This window comes from Emydura macquarii, unplaced genomic scaffold, assembly GCF_026122565.2.
Source record: "Emydura macquarii macquarii isolate MOO-44397 ecotype Brisbane River unplaced genomic scaffold, CSIRO-AGI_Emac_v2 contig_2297, whole genome shotgun sequence".
In the NCBI taxonomy this organism is placed as follows: domain Eukaryota; kingdom Metazoa; phylum Chordata; order Testudines; family Chelidae; genus Emydura; species Emydura macquarii.
The window spans coordinates 2,958,618-2,978,607 of NW_027132434.1; the positions used below are offsets into that span (position 1 = coordinate 2,958,618).

The 19,990-nt window shown below is 41.2% G+C and overlaps 1 protein-coding gene across 1 annotated transcript in view; it reads left to right on the forward strand.

Annotated features, from left to right (window-relative positions):
• The window catches only part of CEP162 (centrosomal protein 162), an 86,968-nt gene that overhangs the window by 44,236 nt on the left and 22,742 nt on the right, over positions 1-19,990 (forward strand). The window contains exons 14-20 of the mRNA XM_067560746.1: positions 3,908-4,135; positions 5,900-6,037; positions 12,873-12,985; positions 14,491-14,596; positions 16,420-16,546; positions 16,864-17,027; positions 19,821-19,925. Of these exons, the coding sequence (XP_067416847.1) occupies positions 3,908-4,135; positions 5,900-6,037; positions 12,873-12,985; positions 14,491-14,596; positions 16,420-16,546; positions 16,864-17,027; positions 19,821-19,925 (981 nt within the window). The remainder of the gene's footprint in view (positions 1-3,907; positions 4,136-5,899; positions 6,038-12,872; positions 12,986-14,490; positions 14,597-16,419; positions 16,547-16,863; positions 17,028-19,820; positions 19,926-19,990) is intronic.

Sequence of the window (19,990 nt, forward strand, 5' to 3'; positions counted from 1 at the left end):
ATTGTGAAAATGCTATACATTATCTAATTTCTAAACATTAATATTTCAGTACCAAATGAGTTTAATTTAAATAAAACTTCCAAATAAAACTATTTTACTTGGAATGTAAGTTAGTAACTGTATTTGTCTCTCTTCTTTGTATTAGTACTACGTATTATGTTTAAGAGCATATATCATCTGATTTCAACAGAAAAATGACTTGGTTGACAAACCAGTGAAGGGATTTCTTCCTCCTTTATTCAGGCAGGTAGTGGGCAGCCAATAAGAAAGCAAGATTTTTGTTGCCTGACAGGAAATTTTATGCATTTATTTGTATTTATGCCTGGATTCATCCTGCTTTTCTGTAAGTAAGACATGGAGCAACGCAGCTCAGGTGGCTGTGTGTGGTGGCTGCCTTTTTCTGGTTCTATTCATAGACTTTTTCAAGAAGTAAAAAGGCTCATAAAAGAACCTGAAGGAAATTTTGAAAGCAGCACATAGGAGGTTGCACTACCTGTCAGAATGCTGCTCTTCCTTCTTCTCTGGCACCTCTGTGCATACCAGGAACAGGAGTTGGCTTCCAGTGAGTGTATGAGAAGCTAGACTTAGAGTGATAATAAATAGGATGTTTTTAAAATGTTAGCAAAAATAATTTTAAAGTGAATTTCTTTTCTGAAAAGTGACTAAAAATGGCATTGTGTGGTTTCATGTTTGCCTCTTGGTGATTTCCATATCAACTCTGTTCAGTTTACAAGTAAAACTTTTTTTTGGAACTGCTAGTGCTGCAGGTTGCCTGAAACTTAAGTTTTGCTCTGAAATTTGTGTTCACTCCTGCTTGGGAATAACTGTCAATTCAAGTGATTGCACATATCCATTCCATGTTAGGTGTGAGCATATCCAGTGCACTGGAGCTGGAGACTTTTCACATAGCAGTACCCATCGGGGCTGTTCGTGTGTCTTGCATCAATTTGTGCTCCCAGTGAAGGGTATCTAGGGTGAAGCCACTCTGATCCTCTTTCAGTTCCTTCTCACTGCCCATGCCTTGGGACTTTAATCTGGTATTCACTGTAATGGCCCACCTTATGAGCCGCCTGGTTGCATGCTCCTGATTACATTGCTTTCCATCAAAGTGGTTTTCATTATGGCTATCATGATCCAGGAGGGTGGGGGATCTGCAGGCCCTCAGAGCAGGTCCCCTACATGGTTTTTTTAAAAATACGGACAAAGTCTCTATCAGGCCTCACTCCCAATTTTTTTAAAAGATAGTCTTGGATTTTCACCTCAGCCAAACAATTTACTTACCAATTTTCTTCACTAAGTCACATAGTCACAAGATATAGTGCCCATCTTCAGAAAAGGGAAGAAGGAGGATCCAGGGAACTACAGACCGGTCAGCCTCACCTCAGTACCCAGAAAAATCATGGAATGGGTCCTCAAGGAATCCATTTTGAAGCACTTGGAAGAGAGGATACTGATCAGGAACAGTCAGCATGGATTCACCTAGGGCAAGTCATGCCTGACCAACCTGATTGCCTTCTGTGATGAGATGACTGGCTCTGTGGATGTGGGGAAAGCGGTGGATGTGATGTATCTTGACTTTAGCAAAGCTTTTGATAGTCTCCCACAGTATTCTTATCAGCAAGTTACAGAAGTATGGGTTAGATGAATGGACTATAAGGTTGACAGACAGCTGACTTAGATCATTGGGTTCAACAGGTAGTGATCTACGGCTAGTTGGCAGCCAGTAACAAGCAGAGTGTCCCAGGGGTCCATCCTGGGGCTGGTTTTATTCAACATCTTCATTAATGATCTGGAGGATGGAGTGGATTGCACCCTCAACAAGTTTGCAGATGACACTAAGCTGGGGGGAGTAAAAGATACGCTGGAGGGTAGGGATAGGATACAGTGTGACCTACACAAATTGGAGGATTGGGCTAAAAGAAATCCGATGAGGTTCAACAAGGACAAGTGCAGAGTCTTGCACATAGAATGGAAGAATCCCTTGCACTGCTACAGACTGGAGACCAACTGGCTAGGCAGCAATTCTACAGAAATGAACCTGAGAGTTACAGTGGATAAGAAGCTGGATATGAGTCAATGGCGTGCCCTTATTGCCAAGAAGGCTAATGGCATATTGGGCCGCATTAGTAGGAGCATTGTCAGCAGATAGAGGGAAGTTATTATTTCCCTCTATTCGACATTGGTGAGGCCACATTTGGAGCATTGTGGCCAGTTTTGGACCCCCCACTACAGAAAGGAATCTGATGTGGACAAATTGGAGAGAGTCCAGCAAAGGGCAGCAAAAATGATTAGGGTGACTTACGAGGAGAGTCTGAGGGAACTGAGCTTGAGGGAACTGGGATGATTTAGTTGGGGTTGGTCCTGCTTTTGAGCAAGGGGTTGGACTAGATGACCTCCAGAGGTTCCTTCCAACCTTAATATTCTATGATTCTAAGATGAATAGAGGTTCTACACTTTAGACATGTAGAGAGCCCTTGCCTGCAGCTTCGATAGAACTAAGCCATTCTGTGCATCCCCTCAGCTGTTTGTCTCCCTTACTGACAGAATGAAAGGGGCTGGCAGTTTCCTCACAAAGAATTTCAAATTAGATCACGCCATGCATATCAGTATGATATGCGATTGCTGAGACCACTCCTCCTTAAAAGATTTTTGAACATTCCACAAGAGTTCAAGTGACATTGTTATTGTTTTGGGGATATAACCCAATTTCTGACGCATGCACATTGGTTTATTAAGCATTATGCAATTGCTGCAGCTTCTAGGGATGATACCTGGTTTGGAAAGGTTGTTCTACAATCTCTTTTCAGCTGGACTCGGAGCCCTGCCTGCATTTCAAACTGCTTGGGAGTCACCTAACGTGGAATAGACATGTGCAAACTCTTGAAGGAAAAAAAATGACTTACCTGTTCTTTAGCTGTTGTTCTTCGAGATGTCCATTCCACATCCCACCCTCCTTCCCCTTTGCTTCAGAGTCTAGCTTGTTCTGGGGTGGCTCCACGTTTTGTACCCAGAATCAGGAGCACATGCGGACACAGGGCACAGGCACTGCTTCAATGGATATCACTAGGGGGGAAAAATCCCTGTCTTTCATGCATTTGGCACTCACACCTCATGTGGAGTGGACATGTGCAATCACTTGAAGAGCAACAGTTACAGAACAGGTAAATAACTATTTTTTACCCTACTAAAATGTATTAAAAAGTCCTCATTATCCCATCATCTGGTCATGTTCAACTCCTGCTGAAGTTGGTGGTAACTGCATGTATGTAGAACTAATAGGAAAATCTGACTTTAGAGCTACTGCAACTCAAAGCGCCTTAATAACTTTGTTCACTGTGAAATATTTATTTTTCACTGGGATTTAGCAATTCTGAAGAATGAGTCAGAATAGAATCCAACTGATTCGCTCTTAACAGTATTGGCACTGCAGTGCTAAGAGTAACAGTAGTTAGAAATTCATTTTTTTCTCTCAAGTAAGATTATAGGATTTGGCACCCATAGAAGGACAAGCTCTTTGACATCAATGCCATTTTTAACCAGAACCATAGTACAATTATTATTTTAAAATTGTATTTTAACAGGACTTGCTTAGAAAAAACCCCAAAATCTAAAGATGATAATTTTATAACTTACTGTATATTTTACTTGTGTCCTGAAGATCCTTCTCAACTGTTTTTTCCTTCAATGTAATATTTGCTGGCATGGACACTTAATCTTGTTTAACTATATTAACACTCATGGTTAGCTCTATAGATCTTCAGAGTGCTCAGTGAAATAATTCACAGAAAGAAAATACGGTATTGACTAACCTTAAATCTTGAATTCATCTTATTGAAATGAAATGGAAATGATAATGAATGATCAATTATCTCAATGTGGTGTTTCCCTGGTAATTTTTCTTCACCAGGATTCCTCATTTTTCCCTGCCAAAAATAGTGAGAAAGAGCTTTATTTGCTAAAAAGAGCCAAAGAAACAGAGAAAGAGTTGAAAGGAGCACATGATTTAATTCAGCAGTTAAAAGACACATTTTCACAGAAAGAAAAGGAAATGGAGAACAAGATGGTAGAAATGAAAATGCAACATGAGAAAGAGCTTTTTCAGCTGAGTCAAGAAAACTATGTACTTCAGACCAAGGTACTGTACCTTATTATCTTCTACCCAAGGCAAAGGAAAAGTGGGTATAAATAACAGTGCAGTTGGTGAGGCATGGCTTAGACAAGTAGAGTAAAGACACCTGAAGAGAGTGTGGATGTATGTGAATATATATTCTATCCACTCTGCTCGCCTGAGCCATGTCTGCTCATCTACAGTTATCTTTAGAGGTCTAGTGTCCCGCTGCCTTGCTGCTGCTGGAGCTTTTCCCCTCCGCAGGAAAAGACTCCCCTAGCAGGGAAGAATTCTGGCACAGAGGAGGCAAAGGGGGAAGGCTGTGCCAGCTACCTGCTGCAAAGTCCTTTCCTGCAGCAGGGAAAAGCTCTGACAGCAGAGAGGCAGCTGGGAAAGGCTCAGCCTTTCCCCTGCTTGAGCCTTTCCTTGCCTCAGGAAAAGAATCCAGCAATGGTGAAAGGGTAGTGTGGGGGATGGAGTATGGAAAGGTTCGACCTTTGCTTCTCCACTGCCTCTCCCCACCAGAGCTATTCCTCACTGCAGTGAAAGGCTCTGGAAACAGGAAGCTGCTGAAGCCTTTCTCCACTACCTCCCCTCTGCCAGAGCCATTTACTGATATATATGGCTACATGCTGCAGTGTGGATGCAGCCTGCTTTTCACTGCAGCATATAGCTACATGTATACTACATGCCACCACCAGTGGTGTATAGTAGCGGTTCCCAAATTGTGGTACGCGTACCACTGGTGGTACACAGGCCACCTCCCAATGGTACACGTCCACCTGCTGCTGGGGGGCTGGCCAGGAGCCGCTCCAGTGCCAGCCCTGTCCCCAAGCAGCACGGTGGCCTGGCCATTCTGCCCTAAGCAGCTAGCCAGGAGCCTAAGCAGCTAGCCAGGAGCCGCTCCAGCACCAGCTCCACCCCCGAGCAGCACGGCAGCCGCTCCCCCTCTCAGCCCCAGCCCTATCCTTGCCCTCTGCCCATAAAGGTGATGGTGTTTTATGTTGGTGGTACGCAATATGATAAAGTTTGGGAACCGCTGGTGTATAGTGTAGATGCAGCCTATATTACATGTTCCAGAGCAGCATGTTACCCAAGGTTAAGCCCTTCCAATTATAAATCCTTACGCTATAGCTATAAATAATGTTTAATATAATGTCAGTTTATGGTAAAATAAAATCAGAAATGTTATATACGCTTTCTGATGTGTTTTTTACAAAACTACACTTAAGGCTTGTCTCTCAAGGAAATTTACCACCAGAACTTTACCAGTTCAAGTATACTGCTATAGTTATAACACATGAACACTCTTACTCTAGAACAATGGTTCTCAACTTTTTTACCATTGTGGGCCACATTTGCAGCTTTATGTGGGCCCCATCCCCACAATACATATACTATCTGTATGGCCCTGAGGCTATCACATGCTCTGCAGCTATGTGCTGATTGGGCCACCGGTTGAGAACCACTGCTCTAGAATGACTGTCTACATGGGGAATTACGCTGTATTATGGTATAACTCTGCTGGTAAATTTCCCCATATAGAGGAGCCCTTAGAACTGAACAGGATCTGATGTGCATATTACTACAATCTTGCAAGTACTTCACTTTTTCAGATGTTGCTTCTATGAAGACACCAGTAGTTCTGAAGGCTCAGAGTACTCTGTTTCCATGTGTTTTATAAAAAAGAAGCCAATAGATGCCATCTGACTTAATGCAAAGCTTTCTCCAGAGAACTTTTATCTAACAATTGTTTTATTGACATTTTGTGTGCTTTGTATATTATGAAAGGTAAATAGTATGGAAGAGCTGAGCAGAGAAAAGAAATGGCTTCACCTTGGAGCAACAGAGCCTGTCACAGAAGAAAAGTTAAAGCAAATCCAAAAAGAAATTCAAGATCAAGAGAACCTTCTTCAGGGTTATCAACAGGTAGAGTGATGTGTGGTGGTATACACTTTGGTTAGCTGTAAAAACAAAAAGATCAGATAAACTAATTTTCTGTTTTTGTAACTTTAGGGTGGGATTTTTAAAAGTACGTAAGGAAGTTAGGCTCCCATCTGCCATGGTCATTGTATCCATAGTTGAGGTTTAGCGCTCCTGTGCGCCTTCACAAATGAGATTCACGTGTGTTTAACTTAAAAACACTTAGTTGAATTGTTACCAAATGAAACTTTCTGGGGTTTCCTTTACCTCTTCAGAATTTCAAAAGCTGCCATACTGGGGCCTTTTGTAAATGGAAAAACTATGAATTATCACTGATTGTTCTGAGAATGAAACTTTCCTAGTTGAAATCCTTGACTAGTTGCTGCTGTTCTATTTATGAAAGATACCTTTCTCTAAAAAGCAGTAGAGGTTTAGGCCTGACGGGCATGAATAAATTACACACTTTTCAAAAGAGCTTATCTTTCTAGTTTTGAGTAGGCTCTTCCCAAGTTATATAGTGTTCCCTGCATTAAAAGAATATAACCTGTGAGCTGAAAACTTTAACAGATTAAATACAGTTTGGCCAATAAAGAATCAAAATCTTCCCCAAAACATATAGAAAACTAGTTTTCCCAAGATAAATTAGGATTGTGGACATAAGCTTGGCTCTGCTATCATGTATCTGCATCATCTCTCCATTTCTTCTTAGGTCAAAGATGCAACTTGTATCTTTGACTGCATTGGTAGAAAAGTAGAAAACTTAGAGAACAGAGTTTGAAACTTCTGTTCTAGGATTGGGTATGACACAGAGCCTGTCTTGCATTTTCTGAGTCCCATGTGCTTTGACTGCCAGATGTGTGTAAGCAGTCTGATTTTTTTTCTTTTCCCTCAGAGCTTAAAGCAATAAATTTTGGCATCTTTTGCAGCTGAATTAATTTCTGATGCAGTCAAGATCATGCTTAAATTTCTTGGAAGTACCGTAACTGGTGATGTGAGATCGGAATGTTGAATAACTGAACAAGAATTTTTCTATTTATGTTGTGATTGCTGGCCCTATCCTCTAAACAATACACCAAGTGACTCTTTAAAATTAAAAGCATGTTTAAAAAGGAGGGAGTCTCAAGGTAAGAGAATCCCACATGCTAGCTGTAATATGTGGTTTCCTGAAGATACTGAAAAATCCTATAACAGTGTTCCCTTACCTTTTGAAAGCTACCGCCTGTACTTCCATGGAAAATTAAACCAATTGTGCCCATTCAACCTTGGCATTTGATGTTAAAGGGTTTACCCATATTCTAGAATTGTAAATAAATGAAATTATATTTTAAAAAGCAATAATACGTTCACTATTAAATGTTAATTTATATTCAAACACTTAATCTCATCTCCCTCTTACAAACAACGAGTAAAAAACTAGCACTACCTACACAGTTCAAGAATTAGGAGCTAATAAGCTCACCTTTGGGAGAATGAAAATCAGTAGCTCTGCTATAAAGCTTTGGCTGGGATGCCACATGAGTGCCGCAGGTGACAGTGGGAGCAGCCTCTTTCTCCCCTAGTGTCAGGCATGACACCAAAATGAGCAGTCACTCAGGGTATGTCTATAATGCAAAAACCATGTGTTCTTAACTCAGGTTAGCCACCTCGCATTCTAACTCGGCGTAAAACAGCAGTGAAGACATGGCAACTCAGCTTTTAACTTGGATTACCAGATCAAATTCAATGCCACTAAAGGCTTCAGTTTGAGCTGCCCCCCTCTAATGGCGCTGAACTCAAGCTGTTAATCCAAGTTAAAGATGAATTGCCATGTCTTCATTGCTGTTTAACCTAAATTAGCTAATCAAGGTTAGCTAACCTGAGTTTAGAACACACCTTTTTGCAGTGTAAGATTCTCTTAAACAGACAACATATATCGATTACATTTGGATTACATTTTGAACATTTTCTTCTCGACCACAGTAGCCGGAGATGCTTTTTAATGAAAGCTGAGACTGGAGAACAATTGAGGCTTATCCTCAGCTAGTTCTTCGGACCCCACACTTTTTTAAAATTGATGGAATTATGTACACTTTACAGACATACACAGAAAAGAAAAATGTTGATTGAACTGTGGCTCTACCAACCATGAGTGTCTCTTTAAACAGTGAACAAAAATTTCAGTGGGTTGCTATGGAATATTATAAGACAACATAGCAGAAGTATTTGAAAGCTGCAGGTATTCCTACTACACAGTGCTAACATCAAGTTGTGTTAACTGAAACGCTGCACAATTAATATTAATGAATTTTTATTGGAGTTTGCTTTTTAATCTTGGGGTATGTCTGTACTCTGAAGTGAAGTTGATTTAATGTCAATCGACATTCACCTGCTGAAATAATGAAATTGGTCAGGTGTGATCACACCACGCTCATTGTGTCAGGGTAGTGTGTCCCCAACAGCTGCACTTGTATCGATGAACAGAGCAGTGTACTGTGGGTAGGTATCCCACAATGCAACTAGCTGTAAGAGCTTTTGGGAAGGTTTTCAGCCTCCCATGATGCAATGTCCTCCCTTCCTCCCCTGATGTCAACAGCAAACAAATTAACTCTTTTTTGTGCCACTTTTCGAAACCTGGCTCACCATGCATACGCCATTTCCCAAGAAGCATGGACCCTGCTCAGCTCTGTACTGTCATTGTGAGCATCACAAACACCTTGTGACTTATCCTACAGTATTTCCAAAGCTGAGAGAGGAGCTGCAGTACAGAAAATTGCAATGTTACTCAAGCCGCCCTGCTACAAGCCATAGAAAGAAACTATTCCCGGTTGCCAGTGGCTGTCGTACAGCAACTGAATTTGGTGGAGTGCCGTCTCTGGTCCCTGGAAACAAGCACTGACTGGTGGGATCGCATAGTAATAAAGGTCTGGGATGATGAGCAGTGGATGCTGAACTTTCAGATATGTAGGCCACTTTCCTGGAACTTTGTGTAGAGCTGTTCCCAGCCCTGAAGCGCAGGAATACTAACTTGAGACCTGCTCTGACAGTGAAGAAGTGAGTGGCCATCACTCTGTGGAAACTAACAATGCCAGACTACTATTGGTCAGTTGGGAATCAATTCAGAGTCAGTAAATCCACCGTGGGAGCTACTGTGATACAAATGTGCAGGGCCATTAATAGACTTCTGCTAAGACTGGTAGTGAGTTTAGGAAATGTGCAGGACATAGTGGATGGGTTTGCTGCAATAGTGTTCCCTAACTGTGGTGGGGCAATAGATAGCACATATTATCCCTATCTTAGCACCAGACCACCTTGACACAGAGTTACTTGACACAGGGTTACTTTTCGATGGTGTTGCAAGCAGCGGTGGATCACAGGGCGTTTCATTGACATAAACATGGAGTGGCCTGGAAAGGTGCATGATGCATGCATCTTTAGGAACTCAGGAATGTTCAGAAAGATGCAAGCAGGAACTTTTTTTCCAGTCCAAAAAATAACTATTGATGATGTTGAAATGCCAATAGTGATCCTGGGAGACCCAGCCTACCCCTTTCTGCCATAGCACATGAAGCCGGACACCGAAAACCTGGGCAGCAATAAGGAGAGGTTCAATAATAGGCTGAGCAAGTGCAGAATGGTGCTGGAATGAGCACTTTGGGGGCATTTAAAGGCTCTCTGGCACAGTTTGCTCACTAGATTAGATCTCAATGAAAGCAATATCCCCATAGTTATCTCTTCATGCTGTGTGCTCCATAATGTCTACGAGACAAAGGGAGAGAAGTTTCTGCTGGGTTGGGTCTTGGAGGCAGATCAGCTGGCCGCAAATTTTGAGCAGCCAGATACCAGTGCAATGCTGAGAGCACAATGAGGAGCTCTGCGCCTCAGGGAGGCTTTGAAAACTCATTTTTGTAATGAGCCACAGTAATGTGCACCACTTATCTGTGCTGTGCCCTCCCATACTATCCCCTCCATTGCAGTACCATCCAGCACCTCCCTTTTCCCCACCACCCCCATAAATATAATAAATGATTTTCCTTTTCCTCTACTGTTACGTACATGTGATAAAAGTAAACTTCTTTGTAATTAAGTACTCTTTATTTAACTGTTAGCAACCATTCAAATGGAAGTGGGAGGGGAGAAACAAAAGCTGCTTGTCTATGCAAGCACCAAAGCCTGCACATTGAAAGTTTTTAGAATGGCCACCTTCTCTTCCTAATCCCCTCTTCAGGTGTTGAGTGGAGCACATACTGCATCCTGCCCACCCTCCTCCTGGAACGCTTGGGGATGGGGGCTTGGGAAGAGGTTGCTTGTTGCTGGAAGTTCTGCAGGGGCTCCAGAGGGAGTCTATCCTAAACTCAACCAAACTCAACTCGACATGTATGATTGGTCCCTCCATTATCCGCTGCATCTCATCCTGCGTTGCATGCTCATATTTCTGGGCTGCTCTCCATGTCCATGTCCAGTTTTTCGGACAATGAAATACTCCAGAATCTTAACTCTGTGTCACCTGCCCAGAGGCATTCATTATCTCATCGAACATGTCATCCTGAGTTCTCTTTTTCCACCTTCTAATCTGTGACAGCCTCTCCGAGGAGTGGAGGATGTGCTGAATGCCATGCTTTCCACTGTAAGGCACTCAAAGCACAAGGCAACCATTGTTAGTGCGTACCATGGGTGAAATGCAAAGTTGCAATGTAAAAATCATTCCCTTTCTTATTCTCAAGTGAACTGAATCACAATTCCTACCTCTTCCATGGGTCAGTTTGGTGTGCCAGCCATGGTGAGTAAGGGGCTTGTGCCTCCAGTTTTGGGACATCTTTGGAGCACAGAATGTATTGTGGATAAGGCCCCCCTTTCTTCAGCAACATGATCAGGGGATGTTGTTTAGCCTCTCAAAATTCGTTTTTTGAAGGAGGTAGCTTTAGGGGAGGTGGGGGGGACAACTTGCCCAGGAGAAAACACATTAATACCCATTCCGAGATCCCTGCCACCCAGAACAATCTCATGTTAAAGAAACTGTGGTTGGGGGACCCAGAAACCACGCCGGGTGAGGGATCACACGCACTGTTGTTTTTGGTATGAGCACATGTATTGTAAACTTGAACCGTCTAACCTGTGTAACCCTATATGATATTAGTCTCCGAAGGTGAAACAGGTGGAAAGGGAGCAGTTGTTGCAAGCGTCTGGGTACAGACTTGGTCCTTATGCTGCTATGCTGTGTTCTGCGATGATGCCAGAAAATTTAATAATGGAGTGGCATGAGAAAGTATCCTATCGTGGTGCAAGAAATAAGGCTGCCCTCCCAAGAAACCATCAAAGGATTGCAGAGTACCTCCATGAAAGTTTCCTGGAGATATCCATGAAGGATTCTTGGGCCATCCCTGTGCACATAAACAGTCTTTTCCAGGGGCAACCTTCTACATAGCTGGAGCACCTATAGGGAAGCCCATTCCCACTACTCCACTAATGTTTTTCGTATTAAATGGAATACATCAGAGGATGTAATCCCAACACTATGACTGAAATTCCATAGTCCCCAGAGGTGCCTTCTCTAGCATCTTGGTCAGCCAAGATGCTGCATCTGGTTGGGCTGCTCTGGGGTTAAAAACAGCTCCAGACTGTTGGAGATAATGGATACACTACTCACCTGCCCCCAGTTGTTTTCCTCCTTCTCCTCTTCCTCATCCACAGTCTCATCATCATTGGCCCTGGACTCCAATCCCCCCAAGGTAACATTGCTGCGTTGGGGAAATGTTGGGGTCACCATCGAGAATCGCATGCAGCTCCTCGTAGAAGCGGGATGTCTTTGGTAATAAACCAGAATGACTGTTTTCCTCCCTTGTCTTTTGATACGCCTTCCCAAGTTCTTTGATTTTAACATGGTATTACTGCGCCCCTTCTCCAACATGCCTCGCGATATTGTTTCATAGATATCAACGTATCTTCTGATGGATCAGAGCTGTCCCTGAACAGACTCTTCTTCCCACAGACTGATGCGATCCAACTGCTCAGGTCTACTCCAAGCTGGAACGCATTTGGGGAGTTCGGTCGCCATGATAGGTTGTGCTAGCAAGCTCTCTCCACGCTGACCAAATAGGAAATGGGAATTCAAAATTTCCTGGGGCTTGACGAGGGGAAGGGCTGTTTTCTGTGCCCCTTGCTGCAGTGCAGTGGAGTTAAAACAAAAAGTGTCCAGAGCAGTCACAGCGGAGCATTGTGGGACACCTCCCAGAGGCCAATGATGTAGATTTATGCAACGCTCTGCCTACACTGCCTCTCATTTGACCCATCCACTTTGATTTTAGCGCTACGCCTCTCACAATGGTGGATTTATTGATGTTTCTAACAAGTTAGGTCGGTGGAATGGACCTGGCAGTGGAGACACAGATATTATGTGGTCCACAGAAGGTGGCTTCCATCGACCCAACTTTGCAGTGTAGACTTGGCTTTAGAACAACACTTGGTATTTTCCCTGTTAAATGTGTATTAAATTTAGCTTAGCCTATTAATAAGAAAGTATTTTATATTCATGTGTGCTCGTAAAACAAATTGTTATAAACATCAAGATCTCGTACAACATAAATATGTTTGCCTATATGTGTGAATATTCAGTGATTACAATTATATGGCCTATTATTATTATTATTATTATTTATTATTATGGTTTATTTTTATAAATTTCTGTCATTTATATTTAGTCTATATTCTATTAATAAAATAATACAGTATTTGCTTTATGAAATCTAAATATTAAGAATGTGGTGAAAGCAAAATACACGTGTAAATTACAGTGAAAATGCTGTTGCGCCAGATAAAATGATTATTAATAAATGAATGCGAGTGAAAGTTGTCTTTTTTGTTTTAGGAAAACGAAAGATTATACAAGCAAATGAAAGAATTACAGATACAAAACAAGAAAAATGAGGAAAGGATGTTTAAGGAAAATCAACATTTAATGTCTGAGTTAGCATCCTTAAGGTGAGTATGTTTAAATTTCTAACCTAAAGACGTAAAATCTGAGTGGGTCTGAGGGTCTTGTATGTTAGTCCATACCAGTGGGGTATAAATGTATCTACAGTAATGTTTTCTGCACTAACTGGCCTGTGTGGATCTTGCTGGTAGACACTAAAAGTTCCCTGTTGTGCACTGACGTAGTACTGTCTGAAATGGGACTACATTAACATGCAGTAGGGAACTTTTAGTGCACACCAGGGTCCGCCCAAGCCAGTTAATTTGCACCAGTATGTTGTGCTCTAACTCACCATGTAGACAAACCCTCAGTAAGTAGAACCATAAAAACAACTAGCAAGCCTGTCTGATATCCTATTGTTTGTTTTGTCATAGATGATGATAGGTGACCAGTGAGCTCCTATTCCATTGAAATTGGGAAGGGTGGAAGAAGTGTCCAAATTTGATTTTTAGCCTTCCTTTTTCTCTTGCTCCTGTACGTCTCCAAATAGGGCTTGTTGCTTAGATGGTTGTTTTTACATTTCAAGATTGAATGTTTGTTCATACATAGAATGGGCCACAGAATTAAATGAAGGCATGGGGGAGAGCATGCCTTTTTGGTAATATAATTTTATTCACCATGTTAAAATGTATTGATTATTATTATACAGAAGTATTCTCATAAGATGAAATTCACCCAGCAGCTCATGGAAGGCCCCAATACAGAGGAATCACCATGCTGAGGGATGAGTGACTGAGCAGTGGTTATATAGGAGGAATCTCCCCCTCTGTAAAACTGGGATCTGTCAGTAACAGGGCAAAGGGTCAACTACTGTGCAAATCCACTATTTACAGATCTTTGCATAGCAGTTCACAGCTGAGCTTAGTTCATGGGGAGTAGATTCTATCCCCAGACCACATGTAGTTTTCCTAAGCAAAGGTGGCCTACTTGGATTTTATGGATCTATCTACATTGCCAAAAAAAAAACCCATGTCACTGAGTCTGAGTCTAGGTCTACAGACTTGGGTTCATTCCGCAGCGCTAAGAATAGCTGTATTCCTGCCTGGGTTGGAGATTGGGCTCTGAAACCCCGGGGAGGGGTGGATTTCAGAGCCTGAGTCCGACCCATGCGGGAACATATATATGCCTATTTTTTTAAGCAACATTGGTGAGCCCAAGTCTGTAGACCGAAGCTCTGAGACTCTCTATCACAGGTGGGTTTTTTTATTGCAATTTTGTGCAGGAAAGGGAGTAGATTTCACCTTTATTGATTTTTATCATATAACAACTTGTTGTTTTATTTAAATCTTCGCAATTATCATCAAGTTAGCATTTATGAAGATGGCTGGATTGGTTTCTGACATCCCAGGAATAACTTTTGGCTTTGTTTTTAACCTATTCAATGTTTTGTTTTGTTTCGTTTTTAAATGATTTCAAAAACAATTTGCCAGAATTCATAGTGTTAATGAAGCAGAAAGCTACGTAAAATCATCAAACTACATAATGTTCTTTTTTGTCATTGTTGTTAAATTAGAGAACAGATGGATAAAAATTACTCCCTGTCACGTTTAGAGCAGGATTCTAAACCAACAAGAAGCCAGAGTTTCACTGAACTGATTTCAGAACTTCGAGTAGCACAGGTAAGTGAATTTGGTATTCCAGAAGCATATGCCTGATACATTTATTTTACATGAAGAGATAAATATTTTATCAGTTCATACCATAGATTTATTGTGTAAAGTAAAATTGGAAATTTTGTAGTATTTTTCCTTATACTAAAAAGATATACCATTTTATAATTTTATTTTATATTTATTTTATATATTTATATTTTATATTTATATTTTATAAATTTTATTTATTTAAACCTGACTTGTTTTAATATTTGAAAATAACATGAATGAGTAATCAATTGAACCCACAAAACTAGTCTTCAAAGAAGGAAATTGATTCCCCTCAAAGATGTTTTTAGCCACTGTCATCACTGCTGGTGCTGCAGTGGTTATCCTGAAACGTTCTATGAGAATGATAGCAGCCAACAAGATGGTATGCGGGCATTTACAGGTGCACATTTAGTTGAGACACCGATAAAGAACACGTGATAGGCAAGTTTAGTGTTTTTCAGCTCTCTGAGCGGGTTCTAGATGGTAACCAGTAGGCAGATCCTTAAGGGTGCCTCTGCCAGTTCAGAGTTTTGAAATGTTTCTGTATTCTGCAAGGGAAGGGTTTGCTCTTACGATAGACAGCCAAAGATGTTATATTTCAGAAGATAAATTTACAGATACAGGATACTCTGGGTTTTCCAAAACCCTGTTATCCAAACCTTTGCTTTATATGAATCCCTTCCTTGTCCCCCAATAGAGCATAGACACTGGCCACGAGGGAGGCAGTCCTGCTGCGAAATGGTTGCTGCGGCAGCACAAGCCCTCTGCATGGGCGTGGGGCCATGACAGCAGAGCTGAAGAGGGCTCCTTGCTGCAGCTGTGGTACTGACAGAGCGGAGCAGTCTCGGCAGGTGGTGCCTGCTGTGCTCCACCAGGACCATAACGTCCCCCTGGCACCTTGCTCCGACAATAATCAAAAAAGCAGGAGCAACAGCAAAGGCAGCACTCTGCAGCCCTGCTGTTATAGGAAGGAGGGAGGGAGGCCAGGACAGCAGAGCTGCTGCAGAGGGCTCCCTGCACTGCCACTCCTACCTTCTTGATTATCTAAACTCCCCTATATCTGAATAAAATCCGTGTCCCCCATGCTATTCAGATAATCAGCAGTAGACTGGAATGAGGGAAGATCTCACATTTTAAATATGGAGAAGTTAAGGCAGGAAGATTGTCACTTTCTTAAAGCAATAGAGGGAACAAGTCTCTCTCTCCTGTGGTCATAGTGTGAAGCCACATCTCAGTGAAAGGGCATCTTGGAAGAACACCTGGCATCTTGGAAGAAAACCAGTAGGTTGTAGAAAGAACCATGTCCAGACAGCGAGTATGCATAGATCTCACGAGGAGGTGTGTGAATTTCAGAGAAAACATCCCTCTTGGTCATTTGTTTCCCATGGACTTGAGAAATCAGGAGACCTAGAAGCAAATTTTGTTTGAAAGGATCATCTTCTAGGTCTCAAGAAAGCATAACTGGAGTAAAGCTAAAGTGCTCATTGGTACAAGTGAACGAGACTTGTGGTCTACTTACAAACTGATTGTTTGGCTTCTAAGACTTGACTGATAAGAGCCTTTTATGTTATAAGAGAAATCAGATTTGGCCTCTATTGTGTGTCTAACATCATATAGTCTTTCTGCACTGTATAGTAGAAAGGATAATATCCAACCTAGACAATCACATCAGCTGCTAAGGGACCAGTGTAATAGCTGTGATTCATCTTATGATGGAAAAACAGCTGTTACTTTTTTTTGGTATAAAATGTATGTTCTGTTGGTTTATTTTTGTTCACATGTTTTCTGTGAAAATTAAGAAGGAAGAAACCAAATTGTTGGAAGAGATAAAACGGCTTAAGCAAGACAAACAAGCTCTTGAAGTAGATTTGGGACAGATGAGGAGAGAGAGAGATTTGGCAAGAGCCCAGATTGTTTCTACTTCAGGTAAAGGACTTATTTGTGGTGGCTCTCATTTCAATTAATAAGATAATTGCTCTTTACCTGTGTTTCACTAAAAAAAAGTATAAAACTTAATTATTTGTATTACAGGAGGGCTTAGCAGCCCCATAAATTTGATATAAAGGCTTTGAAATGGACTTATGTTTGAAAACTTAATTTGTGACACACCTTTAAACTTTGGTAAAGAAAAAGTAATGGCAAAGTGCCTGAAATGTACCTGAGAATGATGTAGTATCTGACTGATAGCTTTGTTGCAGATTTCTAACTGGAATAAATTAAATCAAGTATTTCTTGCCTTGTAGGTGAAAAATCTTATGAGATAAAGATTATAGAAGAATCATACAAACAGGAAATCAGTCTTTTGAAAAAGAGATTGCAGTGGTATGCAGAAAATCAGGAACTTTTAGATAGAGATGCAACTCGTCTTAAATATGCAAAAGAAGAAATTGAGAAATTGAAACTACAGGTGATCACAACAGTTCAAGGTTTATTTTGTAAATTAGTATTTATAGAAGTAGTGCCCACAGGATACAACTTGGTTATTCAATATATGCTAGCTTTCATATTCAAGGTGCAGTATTGGAATACATCAAAATCTTTTACTTAAATACAGAAGGCCTGATATTCACTGTGTGTGAAATGGAGGATTTAGATGTCTGAGAGCTTCAAACATTTTATTTTCAGTAGGCACTTCAGTGGCATTTCTGGAAATAATTCTAAATTGATAGGCATGTCCTAAAGAACAATCTATTGACTAAGAGTACCAGGTAGCAGTTTCATTGTTACACTAAAATTTTAAAAAATACATGCCATATGATATGGTAGTGCTTAAAATAGCATTATCCCAAAGTGTGGGGCATGCACCCTTTGGAAGCTGAAAGGAATAGCTTTTGGAGACAAGCTTCTCAGGCTTCTCTACAAATACAGCATTGCAGCTGCGCCGCTGCAACACATCCAGTGAAGACGTTCTATGCCAACAGGAGAGACCTCTGCCACTGGCATAATAAAACCACCTCCATGAGTGGCAGTAGCTATGTCAGTGGGAGAAGCTCTCCCATCAACATAGCACTGTTGTTCATCCCCCTGAGTAACATAACTTATGCCGACATAAGCTGTAGTGTAGACATAGCCTCAATCATTCTCCAGAGTCTGAGGAAACTTTCTTTTCTTGGAAGAAAAGGGCTGTAGTAGTTGAAAAGAGAACCTTTCAAAACAGGAAGCAAATGAAACTAAGTCAGAGAGCCTGAAACAATAGCTGTGAGGTGTGAACTGCCCCACTTATTTCAGTGGCTGCTAATTCAAATGCCAGTTCATGAATGCATGTAGAAAGCAGAGAAAGTATTTGTATTATGAACATCTTGAAGTGAGGGAGAGGGTTGCAAATGATGTTTAAATCCTACATAGAGCTTAATTTCTATAACACAAGGTGGATGGGGAGGAGGTGGCTTGACTGGTTTCATTTTTCTCAAGGTAGGCTTACTTTCAAATGTTTGAGAAATACAGTGAGATTTCTCTCTCATTTGGGTGAACAGTTTTGTGTATTGAAGGATAAACTTTACATTGAAGCATTATTATTACCCATGTTTCTAAAATAACATCCACCAGAGATGTAGTAGATAATCGGAATGTGTGTTCATATAATGGTCCAATATCTCTCTAGCAGTGCATTGCAATATTAACATTAGGTGGGAGCTCAGTTCCAGATATTAAACTTGAACCTTCATGGCCAGATTTTCTCCTGTGCCAGAGCTTTGGTGATGGGGAAAAATGGGAGCATCAAGGAACTGGTTCCGGTTCCCTGAACCTGACAGCCAGCCCTGGTTTAGACATACCAAGATGTGAGGGGTTGCAAGTGCTTTGGAGGATAGGATTAAAATTCAAAATGATCTAGACAAATTGGAGAAATGGTCTGAAGTAAATAGGATGAAATTCAGTAAGGACAAGTACAAAGTACTCCACTTAGGAAGGAACAATCAGTTGCACACATACAAAATGGGAAATGGTTCCCTATGAAAGAGTACAGTGGAAAGGAACCTGGGAGTCATAGTGGATCACAAGCTAAATATGAGTCAACAGTGTAACACTTGCCAAAAAAAAAAAAAAAAGCAAACATCATTCTGGGGTGTATTAGCCGGAGTGTTGTAAGCAAGACACGAGAGAGAAGTAATTCTTCTGCTGTACTCTGTGCTAATTAAGCCTCAGCTGGAGTATTGTATCCAGTTCTGGGCGCCACATTTCAGGAAAGATGTGGACAAACTGGAGAAAGTCCAGAGAAGAGCAACAAAAATGGTTAAAGGTCTAGAAAAGATATAGAAATGCTCTCTGAGGGAAGATTGAAAAAATTGGATTTGTTTAGTATGGAGAAGAGAAGACTGAGAGTGAACTGTCAGGGTAGTTAAGGACTGGAATAAGTTGCCTAGGGAGGTTGTGGAATCTCCAATCTCCATCACTGGAGATTTTTAAGAGTAGGTTAGACATTTTAAGAGTAGGTTAGGGATGGTCTAAATCAGTGGTTCTTAACCTTTCCAAACTACTGTACCCCTGAAGCCTGAGTCCCACCCCCACGGGGCTGAGGCATGTAACTTAGTTTCATGGCGCCCCTGTGGCTCCAGGCAATTGCCTTTCTTGCCACCCCCAATACCAGCTCTGCACTTGCGACCCCTCTAAAACCCCAGGTTAAGAAACACTGGTCTAAATAATACTTAATTCTGCCATAAGTTCAGGAGACTGGACTAGATCCCTTCTGGTCCTACGATTCTATAATTTAGAGCTGTTGCTGTGCATCTCTAAATTACATCACTGAATGCAAAGCTGTGAACTCTTAAATTGTGTCCTTAACTGACCTTACCTCAGTAGAGGACATCATAGGCTAGCTCTACCACATCACCTCCCACTCCCCCCACTCCACATCAAGAGGATTGAGGGCAGACATTCAGGGCACAGACCTGGCAAAGAGTTGTCCGCAACAAGTTCCCTTCTGATGAGGGAATTCTCTGCTAAATATCTGCAGCTAGATTACAATTCCCTTGCCCCTCTCTGGCACAGAGACAATAGCTCAGCATGAAAATTTGGCCCATAGGCTTTTAGCTATCAGACAAACTATACTGATAAGTAGGATAGACTTCTGTATGAGTCCTGTTCAAATATGAAATACTTTCATTATAGTTAATTTGAAATAATTACAAATATTTTCAGTTGGGCTAATGAAGTGAACCTTTTGCATATATTTTTGTAATGTACCATTGCATATGTTGGATAGGTTGATAAGCTCAGAACCGAAGCTGGGAATCAGTCTGTGCAACAGAAGAATCGTTTAAAGGACAGAGCAGCAGATACAAAAAGAATTCAAGATCTTGAGCGACAAGTATGTAATAAGATTACTTTTCTCAGTGTTTTATAATTTGTGGAAAATGCAGTAAATGCTCGTTG